We start from the raw sequence: 18,722 nt of genomic DNA, 5'->3' as shown, positions 1-18,722 counted from the left end.
TGTTGAATCTAGAAGCATAAGCATTTCACTACACTCACAATAACATCTGCTAACCATGTGTATGTGACCAATAAAATTGGATTTGATTTGATTTGAGCCCTGTAGTCTCCAACAGGAAGTTATGAGAACTTTAAAACAGGAAGCACAACCATATGGGACTGCTCTGGCTCCTAAGCCTGTGGAATAATAGAAGTATGGTCTAATGTATCCTGCCTCAGATAGTAGGCCATTAGTTCCTCCCCTTCAGTTGGCCTATTCAGAGACTGTTTGATGCTACTTTATTTTCTGGTATGCAGAATCACATGATAAATGAAGAATTGCTGCATACAGAGTGCACAGTTAAATCTGTTTATCGTACATTTGATGTCATATTTTTCTTTCTCTTTCTCTCTCTCTCTCTCTCTCTCTCTCTCTCCCCCCTCTTTATCAGTAGTTAATAGCTGATTAAGTCCTGTTTCAGACACTGGTCTATAGGGACCCTATAGATCTGACCTTTGCCCTTAAGGCTGGGTGTAGGAGGTAGCTGGGGGTCAAACCTGTAAGGGATACTCTCTTTGTTCCTCCCCCTGAACAGAGGCTCAAAGCTGGGGCAAGCACACTGGCCATTACCCCTTGGTCTCTGGTGACTGCCACTTCATTCAACCCACATTGGGAATATTAGCTCAATAGATGAGGAATACTGTATAGACCAGTGACAATAGCTCAGATTTATGGTGGATTAGTATGAACTTTTTTACTTCTATTTTGAATCTATAAATGTATATATTGTTATATAAAAAGCAAAACTAACTGTTTCCAAGCATGGAAGTTTAAACAAACTTTGTTTTTGATAGTCTCATTCAGACCTTCTTTAGATTTGAGTTAATTAGCAGACGCTCTTATCCAGAGCATCTTACAGGAGTAATTAGGGTTAAGTGCCTTGCTCAAGGGCACAACGACTGTTTTTTTCTCACTTAGTCGGCTGGGGGTTCGAACCAGCTACCTTTCGGTTACTGGCCCAACCACTAGGCTACCTGACACCATTTCTTCTTCTTCTTCTTCTTCTTCTCAAACCAGCTGTATTGTAAGTGGATAGGTAATGGAGAGGGGTTTGGAAGGGAAGTGGATGTGCTAATGCTTAGACTGGGAAGTCTCTTCGAGGTGCCGGTTTAAGTTAGCATTATTGCATTTAGGCTTAAAGCCTCTGCTTTAGGGCACTTTTTCATCGTCACACACCCGCACACACACACACACACACACACACACACACACACACACACACACACACACACACACACACACACACACACACACACACACACACACACACACAGCCCTGGGTCTCCTCCTTTAAAGTATTGTCTTTTACAGCATTATATCGGCCTCATTCCCCTCCTACTGGGAACAACAAAGGAGAGAGGTTTAAAACCCTGAACACAGCAATCAGTGCTCCGTTTTAAAGCACTGTGTGTGTGTGTGTGTGTGTGTGTGTGTGTGTGTGTGTGTGTGTGTGTGTGTGTGTGTGTGTGTGTGTGTGTGTGTGTGTGTGTGTGCGTGCGCGTGTGTGTGTGTGTGTGTGCGTGCATGTTTCCCTCTGTATAAGGTCTATTTCTAGGGGTTTTAGGGTTAAGGGTAGAATTAGTGTTGGGGTTAGAATTAGGGTTCGGGTTAGGAGCTAGGGTTAGTTTTAGGGTTAGGAGTTAGGGTTAGTTTTAGGGTTAGGAGCTAGGGTTAGGTTTAGGGTTAGGAGCTAGGGTTAGGTTTAGGGTTAGGGTTAAGGTTAGGTTTTCGGGTTAATGTAAGGGTTAGGGCTAAGGTTAGGGTTAGAATATATGATTTTGAATAGGGCTGAAATGTGTGTCCCAAGAAGGTTAGTATATACCGTGTGAGCATGTGCGTGCCTCTGTGTGTGTGTGCGTGTGTATGTGTGTGCTTGTTCGTGTGTGCGTGTGTGCGTGTGTGTGTGTGTGTGTGTGTGTGTGTGTGTGTGTGTGTGTGTGTGTGTGTGTGTGTGTGTGTGTGTGTGTGTGTGTGTGTGTGTGTGTGTGTGTGTGTGTGGCCATTAAAGCAAAGCTAATGTCTCCTAATAAGCAGCAGTACTAAAGTGATCCCTACTGTAACAAAATAGTTAATAATCCAGTTAGAAAACAATCAGCTCCTCGGCTGTGAGAAAGACCGCCTTCCAAGCCATTCTCCAAACAACCAGGAGGTTCCACCTCACCTTCTCTCTGTTCTCTTCTCTTCTGTTTTGTCAGCCATTGCGTACCACATCTTCGTTTTCACCACACTTCTCTTTTCAGAATGATGGAGCTGTATTTAATCAGCTCCTACAGCCATTAGCAGTGGCAGTTAGCCATTAAAAAGGATGTCAAACTTTGACTTGGTTGTGGTGAATAACATCAATGAAGAAGGTGGCCATTTTGTTTTCAGGGTAACAAACTGACCTTTTCCCCAGAGGTCAGCAGGGTTTGTTATCATTTCTATCTGATCTCTCTTACTGTAAATGAGTCCTATAATAGACGGTTGGCTTTCTAAAGAGCCTATTAGCCAACAAATGCTGACACACCCGCTAATTGGCAGTGATAGGGGTCTTTGTGTGTTGTTTTCCCTCTGGGGTCTCACCAACCAACTGTTAAAACACAGCAGATCAGTACTCATTCAGCCCTGTTAACGGCAGTAGATAAGATTTTGTTCATATTGCTTTTCCTTGAGGAATCGTTTCATTATTGCTCTCCCTCTAGGGATTGTTGATCATGAAATATTGTATTAACAGTACTAATCCCAAAGGGAATACACCCAATGTTATGACAATGTGATGCAGTGCTGTGATATTACCATGACTATTACCTCATTGATGTTTGTGATTATTTGTACAGTATTTTCATCGAAACAGTAGCAGCACTACTAAGGGAACAATAGGTGGAAGTGGAGGACTGTTTTATGACCAAGAGATGAGCTCTTATCTAATAAGAGATAACCCCATCTTCTTATCATCAAATCACACCTGAAATCTGTCGCTTCTTATCTCAAGTTATCTGACAGGCTGAGAAACAGATGAGGATCATTCAACTTAGTATTCTCTTGCTGACCTAATGCTACTGTTCTCCCCTAGGTAGATAATTAGTTGACTGTAAAATTGAGAATAACCTTATATCTTCAAACTGGCTGTTCTGCGATTACAGTTTTAGTGCCCCTGAAATTACATCAGAGTTTAAGCTAAGTAAGAGGTCAAATTGGAAAACTGTGTGTGTGTGTGTTTTCCTCACTATAAATTATTCCTTTGTCTGAGTGCAGGGTAATGGGAGGGAGTGGGAGTCAAACAGAGTCAACCAGCCTCCTGAGGATCCTAGAGCCACAGCCTACGTACAGAGAGAGAGAGAGAGAGAGAGAGAGAGAGAGAGAGAGAGAGAGAGAGAGAGAGAGAGATTGAGAGAGAGAGAGATTGATTGAGAGAGAGATTGAGAGAGAAAGAGAGAGTGAGAGAGAGAGAGAGAGGGTCAGGGCCAGAATAAATATTTGGTAGTCTTAGCAGGTTCACGTTAAAAGGCCTGGATGGGCGCTCCGTGTACACACACACACACACACACACACACACACACACAAACACACGCACTGAATACACAAGCAGGCCGAGGGAGGCTGTGAAGTTGAATGGCATAGCTCAAAGCCTTTCTCCTATACCCCTCCTCTTCTCTCTATCCCCCACTCCCTCTCTCTTTTTCCAAACCGCCAAATCGTTCTCCCTGCTTTCTCCAGCTCAGAGGAATTCATTAACTCACTATCCATAGAGACACTATGGAAATCAGGAGGCTACAAAGGCAGAGAGAGAGAGAGAGAGGGAGAGAGAGAGAGAGAGAGAGAGAGAGAGAGAGAGAGAGCGAGAGAGAGAGAGAGATTATCCTATTAGATGGTGGATGTGTCTCATTTCCTCCCCCTGTCATGATAGAGGATATAATTTGAAGTGATGAACTCACACACAGGAGAATGAGAGAGGGAAAGATGGAGAGAGAGATGAGGGGGAGGGGAGAGAGGAAGAGAGGGAGAGAGAGAGAGAGAGAGAGAGAGAGAGAGAGAGAGAGAGAGAGAGAGAGAGAGAGAGAGAGAGAGAGAGAGAGAGAGAGAGAGAGAGTGAGAGAGAGAGAGAGAGAGAGAGAGAGAGAGAGAGAGACAGTGGGTGAGAGTCTTTAACATTGCTCTTTTATGGAGCTGGAATGGATTCCCCTGGCTCCACTTACCTTGGCAATGAGGATATAACCACTTTCCATGAATGCCATTTAAAATGCCATGGAGATTAAGCATCCATCACACAAACACACACACACTGCTACCCCCAGCGCTGCTCGTCATAATGTGTGTTTAGAAAACAGCTTTGAGATTCATGAGCCGAGCCCTGGGTGCCAGGGTTGGAAATAAACTGTGTGTGTGTGTGTGTGTGTCAGCTATGGTTTTGCCAGCTCAGAGTGAGCTTTAAACACCGTAATTAAATCATTAGGGTCTTCTCAGTGCTTCACAGCACAGGGCTGAGAGGAGAGGACAGGAGAGGAGAAGAGAGAAAAGAGAGGGAGGGCAAAGGAGAGGAGAGGGGAGTGGGGAGAAAGAGAGAGAGAGAGAGAGAGAGAGAGAGAGAGAGAGAGAGAGAGAGAGAGAGAGAGAGAGAGAGAGAGAGAGAGAGAGAGAGAGAGAGAGAGAGAGAGAGAGAGGGGAGAGAGCTAGCCAGCCCACCATACCCAGCCATCCTCATCAGCTAGTCCAGCGTGAAATGATGAATCTGTGTTTAAGAGGATCACTAATTACTAAACTAACATCTGATAGAGTCCACCTCCAAAGGGGCAGAGGAGAGGGGGTATGGGGTATGGGGGTGTTAAACCTCATTAGCAGTGTCTCTCTGTGTTTATACAGGTTTTAGAGTAGATATCTCTTTTTGACTAAAGGGATCAAGCTTATTTGAGTGTAATGCAGACCGGAGATGCACTTTAAAAATAAAGATATGAAATAAAAGTAAAAATGCTGGAATATTTCATACCATACCCGTCATCACATATATGTTTTGGGTTGAAATTACGTGGAAACAACTTGATTCAACCAGTATTTGCTCAAGGCATGTAATTCTTGTATAATTTCGTAATCTTGGCACTGTCAATTAAGTGATTTAAAATGCCTTGTTGATTACTGCTAGTACAGCTGGCAATTTCACTCAAATATCAACACATTCCTAAATAAATAAAATGTCACATCTGTCTAAAACACGAAATATTTGTCTAAATATTAGCCTATATTTAGGAAAGTTGCGGTAGAAAATAGACTAATATTTGACGTGTTGATATACAGTACCACAAACTCATATGTTGTTATATAGATATATTCTGCTTATAAATAGGTAGATATATTTTACTACAAACTCTCTCAACATCTGTCATCCTTCCATGCAGACTTCCTGACTCATATCTACACAATCTCTTCCCTCCATCTATATCTCCCTCTTTCTCGCCCCTTCTATCTTTATCTTTAATCTGAAAGTATGCGTTAGTGACTTCCGTCGATATCCCCCGACATTCCGCGGTATCTGTGGCCGGCCGAGTCGACGCTTCCCTTGGCCATCTGGTGCCCATGCTGTCGCCGATACTCCTCTGGAGCGGTTCTACGATGTCGCAGTCTCACAGGACCACTTATATATTTAATCTTAATTATAATGTAGTAAGAAAGTATAATGCACCATAAGAGTAGTTAAGAAAAGTTTTGAAATAGATACAAAAATAGGCTCAAATGAATGCAAAAATGCCTTTGTTATAGGCCTACATTATTTATTTATTGTATTTATTAGGCTATATAATACAAACTATTATATATATATGCATTATTATTGTGTTTAAGCCTAATTTTATTTTCATGTCTTTATTTAGTATTAATATTAGTGGTACTATTGTTGTTGTGATTTTTGCTGTTTTGCTGTAGTTTCTTTTCATTGCTTATTTGAGCACCCATTCAAAAATGACAGAACGGTGATTATGAGAACGAGATATCTCTCCATCTCTTAGACACACACACACACACACACACACACACACACACACACACACACACACACACACACACACACACACACACACACACACACACACACACACACACACACACACACACACGACCCAGCGAACGAACCAATGCACTAATCTCTTGCCCCGGGCAAAGGAGGGGCTTGGTTGTTAAGTAGCCTGCCAATCATCCCGTCAGCTCCACTAGAGAGAGTCCTGCGGGGAGAGAGAAAGGCTTGACTAGGCGCTCAAGTTCTAAACTCATCACTATCACTGGAGCTTGCCGCGCTGTCGGGGAGTGGGACTGTCTGACTGACTGACTGACTGGCTGACTAGTGACTAACCGTGATTTGTGATTTAGACATCCTTATCTTTCTGGGAAAGTGGGAATTCCTCCTATTTTCCTTTCCTCCCATTTGACACAGAAGAGAGACAGAGAGATTTATTGAGCCTTTCTCTCCGGACATGTCTTTCTCGCAGCTGGGGTACTCCCAGTTTCTAAGTGGCTCCCAGGAGGTTTACGGGGGCGACCTGGCCGGCTTAGGCCGGGATGGAGCCGCGGATGGCGGCGTGAATCAGGCAGCTACTGCCGCTGCTGTTAGCTCGATGCTGGGGATGTATGGTAACCCGTGGGCGGCTCAGAACTACAGCGCGTTTCTCCCCTACAGCGGTGCAGACCTCGCCCTCATATCGCAAATGGTAGGAGAGATGTTTTCTTGGAATGTAGAATTTAAACTTCGTTCGAAAGTGGTTGTTTCTCATGTGTTTATGGAATGTGTAAGATGGTTAAATTTATGCAAGTGAATTGGCTATATTGGATTGGAAAGTTTAATATTATGGGATAGTAATAGGATAATTATTTTATATTTTGACCTTTATTCAATTGAAGTTCTGTCAACTATCATGTTTTTCGAAACTGAAACGCCTGGTCTTGAAATTAGGACAAAAAATAGTTAATGAAATGGTCTGATTTATTATTGATGGCCCAATACCAAACGTTTACATTTAGGCTAATGCTAGTTGATACAAATGTGTTTGCATATTTTCACTGGGTAGTCGAGCCTATTTTTACAAGAAGAGTTACACGAGGCCTATTGTTGAAATGTTCTAGTTATTTAGTCATTTGATGTTGCTTCAGAAATAGTACATTTAGGATAAACAAACAATTAGACATGTGAGACATTATGAAGGCTACATTATTTAGAATATTATCAACCCTCATAATCAATTTGCAATTTGATTAAATTTAAAGTTTGATGTATATATTCCTACTGTCAATGTTGTTGAATTATTAAAGCTAATTTGTCAAGTTCGGGGAAGCGATTAAAATATGATCTATAAGCTATACCCTATCCGAAATTTGCGATATCGTGCTTGTGTGAAATAGTCAGAAACAAACTCTACATAACTTAGAAATCATAATAGTTTACCCTAATATTGTCGTTGATTATTTTCGAAGATAGCCTATACATTATGAAAGTGTGAAAATAGTACTTGTTCGATTCAGTCATAATACACAGCATACTGTAAACTTATTTTGAACTGGAAAGTCAATAGCTTATATAATACAAGTTTGATTAAAGCAAAATAAAATAAAGAATATGCCTGGAACTAGTACATTTTTGGAGAGACAAACATTTCATAGGATTCCCCTCTCTATCCCCCAGAACCCTCAGTACGATCTGAAGGACAGCCCAGGAGCTCACCCGGGAGGTCTGGCTGTCCACGCCAGCGCAGGGTTCTACCCATACGGCCAGTATGGCTATGGCGACCCGAACCGAGCCAAGGCCGCTACGAGGGAGACCACCAGCACTCTGAAGGCCTGGTTGCAGGAACACCAGAAGAACCCGTACCCCACCAAGGGAGAAAAGATCATGCTGGCCATCATCACCAAGATGACACTCACACAGGTATATAGACATAAAGGTCTATGGGGTATATAAAGGTTTAGGCCAGGAGTATTTCCCGTCTACTAGGCCTACATGATTTGATCAGAAAACAGCCTACTTTGATGGGTTCTGCCAGTTTAAGATAAACTAAACTTGATTAACCTAATAATCAGTATTTGTAATAAAGGATCCATAAAGTATATGAATGAATTCCTTCCCCTGTTCAGGTGTCCACGTGGTTCGCCAACGCGCGCCGGCGTCTGAAGAAGGAGAACAAGGTGACGTGGGGCCGCAGCGCGGAGGACCGGGATGGACGGATCTTCAGCAGCGACAATGAGGACGAGCCTGAAAAACACGGGAGCGAGGATGAAGAGGAGGAGGAGATCGATTTAGAAAGTATCGACATCGATAAAGTCGAGGAGAACCCAGGAGATCAGAGGGCAGTGGAGGGAGAGGGGAAGCTGGCCGCCAGGGACGCATCGGATTCTGGTAGCTTGGAGAGCCAGAGGACGATGTCTGTCAAGGCCCTCAGAAGTATGGAGGGGCCTATTTCTCTCATTAAGGCTCCTGTTGGTGCTTGTAAAAACGCTGTGGATCTTTCCCCCAATGCACCGGTGTGTCAGAGGCCCCCACAGAACAAACCCAAAATCTGGTCTCTGGCGGAGACGGCCACAAGCCCCGATAGTTCCATCAAACCTTCCCCGGCTGTCTCGATTCCTCACCAGGCCACGATCCCCTCCCACCACCCGGCCCTACTCCCGGGTCATGGAATATACACATGCCAGATCGGGAAGCAGCTCCACAACTGGGCCAACGCGGCGTTCCTCAGCGCCAACTCTCTGCTGGGTGTCAGGTCGCTTCTCGGCGCAGCAAACCCATCCGGACACCACATGCCTCTCCATGGCGCGCTGAACCATCAGGACGCACGGTTGACGCAGGCCTCAGGGGCTTCGTGCACAGAGGAGGAGAGTGGAGATGAGTCGTTGGAGAGCTTCAGTCCAAAGCGAGATGGCATGTACTGTAGCCTAGGTTTAGGCTTATATATGTTTATGATTATGATTATAGGCTAGTTTTATTCTGCTTGGAAATGAATAACAGTCTCATGAATTCAGCCCTGTGTTTTGCTTCCGCTTTTCAAATATCCCTTTCCAAATATGGCACACCGTTTTGATCTAACACTTCAATTCATGTCGTGTATTTATTATGATATTTCTGAAAACTGCAATTGTATCAATTGTATCATCTCCTAACAAACAACAGGCCTACATTCATTTCGAACCAGTTAGAGTTACATCACTCAAATACTATTGTATTAAAAACAGACTTAGCCTAATTCCAATTTGGCCTACTAAGGAAAGCCTATTGATTATTTTACTGATTTTTCTGAATGTTTATCTGTTTACAGATGACGTGAATATTCGCAGGTCTGGCTCGCCGAAGTCTCCCTTCCAGCTGATTACTGACAGGTACGATATTTCAAACCTCACCGTGACATTATGTCATGTGCCATCTATTTTAATCATCCGGTAAATTAACCTTTTAACCCATCGGTAAAGGCGGTTTCACCTGACCGACTGGCCTGTCACAGCTAGAGCTCATAAATCATCTGAAGAGATCTAATCGTCTACTTTAACGGATTTCAACGGCTCACTAGATACCGTTTAATATGGCCATCAGGGTTGGAACCGGCGCCATTGACTTATCATCGTTCACGCAATTTAAATATACCCTCAATTTATTCACGCCTTGCCAGTGAATACACATATGTTGAGGGAGGATATGAAATAGGCCTGATAGCAATATAATTATAGGAAATGAATTATTCAATGTCATACTCATTTACATTTTCTGACGTTTGTATTTTATTTTCTCTTCTCTTCATCAAAAGATCTCACCACGGAACGGCGCAGCGGGCCCTCTCGACAATTTCCACAATATGAACAGTGAAGAGTTATCATTGGATAATAATCTGGAAAACTTATTTAACGAAGAACAATTTATCGAATAGTCTAATATTTTTGTGAGTGAAACGTAATATTTCAACTCGTCAGACTTTGAAACAGTAGGCCTATATGATGCGAGACAAGATTCATAGCCAATAGGCCTGTGTTTTTGATCACACACATTTTCCGTATTGCCATTTATACTCGCAATGTTTGTCTTTGCTGTGCATTTTTCTTTTCTGTTTTATTTTCTATGAAAAAGTTATCGACATGTAAATAATTTGTTTAAAGGATATATTTTTGAGAAATAAACTCAATCGTGGTCATGGACTTTGATTTATTTTTATTCTCTTCATTCAGTCGCCTAGGTCTGTCAACAGTCATCAAATATAATCAAATATACCGTTTTCCGTGTTGTATGAATTCCAACAATGATGATATTCCATAGACCATGGCCAATGTGCAGCATTGAACCTAATGTAACCCAAACCCTCGACTTCAGCTGGCTTTGTTTGTCATGCAGGTAGGTAATCGGTAAGGGATTCTGTGAAAAAAACGAGACAACTAAGAAAACTGAATTTCACATGTGATCACATGGTGTTCCAAAAACACGTTTTCATGTGATCACATGTGATCTTATGTGAAGTTAATGTGATAATGTGACAACATGGAAAGCAAAGTTTCATGTGATAACATGAAACTACACATGTAAAAACGGGATCACATGTGAAGTGTTTCAAGAACTCATCTTCACATGATCATGTGATTTTCAACATGTGAAATCATGTGGTTTTTCTGTAAGGGTCTGCATGACATTATTTCTACAATGCGACTGCCTTGGTACTTATAAAATTGCAAATGTGGACCTCAGTTTGCTTAACTGTAAAGGCCTATTTCCTTGGCTGTGCTCTCCACTCTCCCTCCCTGCGTTTCATCCCGGCTTAGCCCCTTAGAGCCCCACTGATGCAGCCTCTGAAATATGGATCAGAGAAGAGGAAAGGCCATCAGCCAGTATGGGGGCTGTGTGTGTGTCTGTGTCTGTGTCTATGTGTGATATGGGGGTCACTTGATGAAGCCATCGTGACCTCCACAAGCCCGGCGGGGTCTCAACAGCTTAGAGAGTAGCGATAGATAGCTAGATGGAGAGAGAGAGAGAGAGAGAGAGAGATGGGGGGGCTGGAGGGAGAGAGAAGGAGAAAGGGAATAAAAGAACGAGAGAGATATGGACGGATATAGGGGAGGGGGAGAGATGAAGATATCGAGAGAAGGATGGAGGTAGAGAAAGTGAGACGATTGCTCAGTCTGTGAATTTCACCATAGCTGGACATTGAGAGAGGAGAGGGGGCCAGCATAAGTGTATTCACTAAAAGTGGCGGTCCAATGCAGTCATTTTGATCTCAATATCAAATCATTTCTGGGTAACAATTAAGTAACATACTGATTGTTTTAAATTAAAATGCTCAAAAATAAACATAAATAGCTTCTTAGCAAAGAGCCGTTTCTCAAGCAAGAATTTTGCTAAGCTTGTTTGGGAGTGGCCTGAGTGGTGATGGGAAAACCAGCTGTTATCGGCAGAGAGGTTTGGAACTCTCTTATTGATCTATTAACTAATTTGATGTCACCAGTCTGGCCAAAACTCCATAAATTTCCCACTATTATTCCAACCTCTTAGTTTGGAAATGTGTGTAAAACACAGAGAAATCACGTTTTTGACTGCACTAGGCCTTTAAAGGGGAGGCCAGGAAATGCAGAGGACACAGATGCCTACACAGCACATATTTGGGACGTGACAAAGTCATGGTTGATTTATGCCATGTCACTGGTGTGTCACTGATGATATAGGGGACATACTGAACACATTTAGAGAGGCAGAGCAGCAGCAGATCTCCATGTGTTTTGCACCAGACTAAATGCCACAGCATTCTTACTGTATTCATGATATACACATCTGATTTAGCCTGACACACATTTCATGATCTTAAACAAATCAATTCCATGAGAATTATACTTTTTGAATTTCATACAGTGCGCTGATTATCGCACTGGAGCTTTTTCTAATTCACTGTGAGTTGGGCCGAACAACTCCCTTTACCTGGGACTTTATTCACAATATTGCATGGTCTCTTAATTGTGCCTTACTGCTTGAATATGTTGTGAATAAAGGGTTTACAATAACTGAATAATCAATTGATGAAAAAGCATCTAACATCTATCTTGAACTACATGTACTGCATCTACAACTACATGTACTATAGTATCTATAACTACATGTACTATAGTATCTAGAACTACATGTACTATAGTATCTAGAACTACAGTACATGTACTATAGTATCTACAACTACATGTACTATAGTATCTACAACTACATGTACTGTATCTACAACTACATGTACTGTAGTATCTAGAACACCATGTACTATAGTATCTAGAACTAAATGTACTGCATCTAGAACACCATGTACTATAGTATCTAGAACTACATGTACTGCATCTAAAACTACATGTACTATAGTATCTAGAACTACATGTACTATAGTATCTACTACATCTACTATAGTATCTACAACTACATCTACTATAGTATCTAGAACTAAACATACTGCATCTACAACTGCATGTACTATAGTATCTAGAACTACATGTACTACAATATTTAGAACTACATGTACTATAGTATCTACAACTACATCTACTATAGTATCTACAACTACATCTACTATAGTATCTACAACTACACGTACTGTAGTATCTACAACTACATATACTATAGTATCTACAACTAAATCACATGTACTACAGTATCTACAACTACACGTACTATAGTATCTCCATCAACACTACATGTACTAAAGTATCTACAACTACATATACTACAGTATCTGCAACTACATCTACTATAGTATCTATAATTACATCTACTTTGTATCTAGAACTACATGTACTATAGCAGTATGCATGTGGTCTCTTGTTCTCACAACCCTAACGTATGAGCAATATTCTATTCTATTCATATCTAGTATATTCTATTATATTCCAATCTATTATATTCTATTATATTCCATTCCGTTCTATTCTATTCCATTCAATTTGATTAAATTTCAATCTATTCTATTCCATTTCAATCTATTCTATTCCATTCTGTTCTATTCCATTCTATTCTATTCCATTCTATTCTATTCCAATCATTCTATTCCAATCCATTATATTCCGAATCTATTCTATTCTATTCCAATCTATTCTATTCCAACATATTATATTCCATTATATTCTATTCTATTCCAATCTATTCTATTCTATTAAATTCCAATCTAGTCTATTCCAATCTAGTCTATTCCATTCTATTCTATTCCACTCTATTCTATTCCATTGTATTTTATTCATGAAATGCTTACTTACAAGCCCTTAACCAACAAGGCTGTTTTAAGAAAAATAAGTGTGAAGAAACTATTTACTAAAATAAAGTTTAAAAAAATAGATTTAAAAAAAAAATAGAATAATATAAAAAAAGACACAATTATAAGAAATACAATACAATTACATTTAATTAAAAAAGGAAGAAAAAGAAGAAGAAAAAAATAAATTATACAAATAACAAAAAATGAAAGAGCAACAATAAAATAACAGTAGTGAAGCTATATACAGTGGGTACCGGTACAGAGTCAACGTGGGGGAGCACAAGTTTGTTGAGGTAATTGAGATAATATGTACACTACCATTCAAATGTTTGGGGTCACTTAGAAATGTCATTGTTTTTGAAAGAAAAGCTATTTTTTGTCCATTTAAATAACATAAAATTGATCAGAAATACGGTGTAGAAATGAATGTTGTAAATGACTAATGTAGCTAGAAGCAGCTGACTTTTAATGGAATATCTACATAGACAAACAGAGGCCCATTATCAGCAACCATCACTCCTGCGTTCCAATGGCATGTTGTGTTAGCTAATCCAAGTTTATAATTTTAAAAGGCTAATTCATTATTAGAAAACCATTTTGAATTATGATAACACAGCTGAAAACTGTTGTGCTGATTAAAGAAGCAAGTTGAGTATCTGGAGCATCAGCATTTGTGGCTTCATTTACAGACTCAAAATGGCCAGAACAAGAGCTTTCTTCTGAAACTTGTCAGTCTATTCTTGTTCTGAGAAATGAAGGCTATTCCATGTGAGAAATTGCAAAGAAAGTGAAGATCTCATACAATCCTGTGTACTACTCCCTTCACAGAACAGTGCAAACTGGCTCCAACCAGAATAGAGAGGAGTGGGAGGCCCCGGTGCACAACTGAGCAAGAGGACAAGTACATTAGAGTGTCTAGTTTGAGAAACAGACGCCTCACAATTTCTCAACTGGCAGCTTCATTAAATAGTACCCACTAAAACACCAGTCTCAACATCAACAGTGAAGAGGTGACTTTGAGATGCAGGTCTTCTAGGCAGAGTTGCAAAGAAAAAGCCATCTCTCAGACTGGCCAGTAAAAAGAAAAGATTAAGATGGGCAAAAGAACACAGACAATGGACAGAGGAAATCTGCCCAGAAGGCCAGCATCCCGGAGTCACCTCTTCACTGTTGACATTGAGACTGGTACTATTTAATGAAGCTGCCAGTTGAGGACTTGAGAGGCAACTGTTTCTCAAACTGCAACCAGTCAGAATGAACTCGATGGTGCAGCTGTAGAACGTTTTGAGGATCTGAGGACCCATGTCAAATCTTTTCAGTATCCTAAGGGGGAATAGGTGTTGTAGTGCCCTCTTCACAACTGTCTTGGTGTGTTTGGACCATGATAGTTCATTGGTAATGTGAACACCAAGGAACTTAAAGCTCACAACCTGCTCCACTACTGCCCTGTCGATGAGAATGAGGGTGTGCCCTCCTTTTCCTGTAGTCCACAATCATCTCCTTTGTCTTGATCACGTTGAGGGAGAGGTTGTTATCCTGGCACCAAACTGCCAGGTCTCTGACCTCCTCCCTATAGGCTGTCTCATCATTGTCTGTGATCAGGCCTACCACTGTTGTGTTGTCAGCAACCTTAATGATGGTGTTGAAGTCATGTTTGGCCATGCAGTCATGAATACAGGAGGGGACTGAGCACGTACCCCTGAGGTGCCCCCGTGTTGAGGATCAGCTTGGCAGATGTGTTGTTGCCTATCCTTACCACCTGGGGGCGGTCTGTCAGGAAGTCAAGGATCCAGTTGCAGGGGGAGGTGTTTATTCCCAGGGTCCTTAGCTTAGTATTGAGCTTTGAGGGCACTATGGTGTTGAACGCTGAGCTGTAGTCAATGAATAGCATTCTCATGTAGGTGTTATTTTGTCTTGGTGTGAAAGGGCATTGTGGAGTGCAATAGAGATTGTGTCATCTGTGGATCTGTTGGGGTGGTGTGCAAATTGAAGTGGGTCTAGGGTTTCTGAGATAATGGTGTTGATGTGAGCCATGACCAGCCGTTCAAAGCACTTCATGGCTACAGATATGAGTGTTACGGGTCGCTAGCCATTTAGGCAGGTTACCTTGGTATTCTTGGGCACAGGGACTATGGTGGTCTGCTTGAAACATGTTGGTATTACCAACTCGGTCAGGGACAGTTTGAAAATGTCAGTGAAGACATTTGCCAGTTGGTCAGCGCATGCTCGGAGTAGACGTCCTGGTAATCCGTCTGGCCCTGTGGCCTTGTGAATGTTGACCTGTTTAAAGGTCTTACTCACATCGGCTATGGAGAGCGTGATCACAGTCGTCCGGAACAGCTGGTGCTCTCATGCATGCTTCAGTGTTTCTTGCCTTGAAGCGAGCATAAAAGTAATTTAGCTCATCTGGTAGGCTCGTGTCACTGGGCAGCTCACGGCTGTGCTTCCCTTTGTAGTCCGTAATAGTTTGCAAGCCCTGCCACATCCGACGAGCATCGGAGACGTTGTAGTATGATCCAAACTTAGTCCTGTATTGACATTTTGCCTGTTTGATGACTTGTCTGAGGTTATAGTGGGATTTCTTATAAGCGTCCTGGTTAGAGTCCCACTCCTTGAAAGCAGCAGCTCTACCCTTTCGCTCAGTGCAGATGTTACCTGTAATCCATGGCTTCTTGTTGGGGTATGTACATACGGTCACTGTGGAGACGATGTCATCACTTATTGATGAAGCCAGTGACTGATGTGGTGTACTCCTCAACTCCTGGTAAATAGTGTGGTCTACAGTTTATCATGAGATACTCCACCTCAGGCGAGCAAAACCTTGAGGCTGCTATCCAAAAGTTAAGAGACAGTGGCACAAACATTGTGTACCAAATAAGTTACAATTAACATGAAAAAAACACACAATAGCACAATTGGTTCGGAGCCATCTCCTCCGGCGCCCATTGTATTATATTCTATTTCACGCAAACACACACTAACCCCATTATTGATTTCTTAAGAAACCAAACTGTGTGTGAAACCAAGAAGCCAGAGACAGATGAATAAAGATGGAGCTAAAATCAACTTTGTTCCAACGACGATTAGTGGGGATCGAAAGCTGAGAATTCCACGTGTTCACTGGCGCCTGCCTTAGTACACACACACACACACACACACACACACACACACACACACACACACACACACACACACACACACACACACACACACACACACACACACACACACACACACACACACACACACACACACACACACACACACACACACACACACACACACACACACACACACACACACACACACACACGCTCCATGGTCGTTTATCAGAGGGAAATATTCAGGGTTGGACAGCTGGAGTTGACTTGTGGTTTTAGCGGAATGTCAGCGAGGCGCTGAGTCTGTATAAAGACCGTGGTGACACTGAATTTAAACCCTGCTCTAATTTAACCTCATCATAAACTGCTTACAAACTATTACCCCATAGTTAGTTCATGATTAATACATTGTTTGGTGGTTGTATTATATACAGTATTTAGTTAATGAAGACCACTAGGTCACCAGGTGTCTTGTGAATAAAATGTTTCTCATCTGACTCGACTACAGTAAATAAAAGTTAAATAAAATAAATAGAAGATATAAATTAGTAGGTCTTGAAATGTTAATGGAAAATGAAATGATAATGGAAAATGGAGACGCGGAAAATATATAGGATAGTTTAGTTTAGCTATTACAGTAAAACGGTGAGTGAAATGATCATTCCACCATCTTAGAAAATACAACCCATTTATGTTCAAATATAAATATGGAATGTGTAATGATGTATATTATACAGGGTTAAACTGACGGTTTGTTATGTGTTATCAGGTACCGCACCTTGGCAGGTAAGGTGTCAGTCAAAGAGAGATGAGTGTGTGTGTGTGTGTGTGTGTGCGTGTGTGTGTGTGTGTGTGTGTGTGTGTGTGTGTGTGTGTGTGTGTGTGAAAGGAAGGTCTGGATTTGGTGAAATGACACCTCAAACACTGGTGAGAAATTCAAGGTTGGAGGGTGAAGGACGGAGTATGGAGGGAAGGAGGAACAGAGGGATGGATGGATGAAGGGGTGAATGTCATGGATCTTTCAATCCTACTTTTGCCAGACACATCAGAGTCTGGTGGAAAGCTCAGCTCATGTTTTTTTAGATTTAAATGTTATACTATTGCAATATGTAATATTTCCAGACATTTGGGGGCCCTAAACAAAAAAAAATTGTGAACCCCCTCTAGACGGTGGAGAAAAAAAATTACGTTTTTAAAGTCCTGCAATTCTACACATGTTGCAATGGGACGGAGAGAAAATGTTGCAATTTTATAACAAATTTCATGCAATTCTACCCATTTTGCCATGGGGTGGAGATAAATCTTTGCTGTTTGAAAGCTAATTTCCTGCAATTCTACACATTTTGACAAGACTTACTCCAATGTTAATGATATCTGAGTGAGAGGGACTAACAAAATCAATGGGGGGGCCCCTGGAATTCAGGGCCCCTGGGCACCGGCCCTGCATGCCCGGTCGGTATTCGGCATTGATTACTACTAAGTTTAGATAGCTGGCTAGACTAACTTACCAATCCAAAAATTGTTAGTTGACATGCTAAATGAGTGACGTCAGTGACTGATGCAGAACCAAATTCCAAAATCGCACCTTGTGTATTCCATTATTGTAACTCCCCAGTAATTTGAGACAGTGACTATGTCGTTTATGCCTGGTGCCGGCCCTTAGTATTTCTATTCACTTCCTACACATGTATTTACTTTTGATTTTTATTGAACCTTTATTTAATCAGGTTGGCAAATAAACAACGGTGTCTTATTTACAATGACGAACTGGCATGCACACACGTCTTATTCTGAGCATTTAATCAGCTACCTGCTAAGGGGAGTCTTCCTGCTATTGTGATACTACCTGAAAAAAGCATTCGAAGATGTTATTTGTATGGTACGTTTATGTTTCTGCGTGAACACTGAGAAGAGAAAACGACCATCCAATCGGAGGTTGTCAACAATGCGGCGTTTAGGTCATTTCTGATTGAGCACCCAAATACAGCATGCAGCATTGACTGTGAATGGGATCTCCGCGAACGCTGCCTTTAAAAGCCGTATTGTCGACAACCCACAGTCGGATTGAAATCCGGCCTAAATTGTATTATTGACCAGAATTATCACGTGAGAAGAAACATAAGAGCCTAGTAAATCAGTGTTAACTGGTAAGAAATATGTCATTACCTATAAGTATTAAAGTTAATACTGTATTCTCTCAGTCTGGAGTGTAATACTAAGTGTAACCAAGCAGAGAGAGACGTGGGATAGGAGAGACCAGATATCCAGTGGTGGATAGATATCTATCCCATCGTCCCTTGCGTTGTATCTGATGTTCTGGTGAAGGCTTAATCCCTCCCCTCCTTCACGCTGGAGACATCTATATTACTGTTATCTCACA

General features: G+C 41.5%; 1 protein-coding gene across 1 annotated transcript; it reads left to right on the top strand.

Annotated features, from left to right (window-relative positions):
- The first annotated feature begins 6,227 nt into the window (after positions 1–6,227).
- On the top strand, positions 6,228–10,179 carry LOC112237182 (iroquois-class homeodomain protein irx-1-like). Its single transcript, XM_024405791.2, has 5 exons — positions 6,228–6,710; positions 7,679–7,921; positions 8,128–8,911; positions 9,306–9,366; positions 9,789–10,179. Exons 1-5 carry the CDS (start codon positions 6,477–6,479, stop codon positions 9,838–9,840), a joined length of 1,374 nt encoding a protein of 457 aa, XP_024261559.1. The 5' UTR covers positions 6,228–6,476; the 3' UTR covers positions 9,841–10,179.
- The last annotated feature ends 8,543 nt before the right edge of the window (positions 10,180–18,722 follow it).

Source organism: Oncorhynchus tshawytscha, unplaced genomic scaffold, assembly GCF_018296145.1.
Source record: "Oncorhynchus tshawytscha isolate Ot180627B unplaced genomic scaffold, Otsh_v2.0 Un_scaffold_1528_pilon_pilon, whole genome shotgun sequence".
In the NCBI taxonomy this organism is placed as follows: Eukaryota; Metazoa; Chordata; class Actinopteri; order Salmoniformes; family Salmonidae; genus Oncorhynchus; species Oncorhynchus tshawytscha.
The sequence above is the reverse complement of the archived record's forward strand: the minus strand, read 5'-3'. Positions and strand labels throughout refer to the sequence as shown.

Bases quoted from the DNA above. Each gene is read 5' to 3' on its own strand.
- LOC112237182 (XM_024405791.2), top strand. From the start codon at position 6,477: ATGTCTTTCTCGCAGCTGGGGTACTCCCAGTTTCTAAGTGGCTCCCAG. The intron at 6,711-7,678 runs GTAGGAGAGATG...TCTATCCCCCAG, and splicing joins TCGCCCTCATATCGCAAATG to AACCCTCAGTACGATCTGAA. The intron at 9,367-9,788 runs GTACGATATTTC...CTTCATCAAAAG, and splicing joins TTCCAGCTGATTACTGACAG to ATCTCACCACGGAACGGCGC.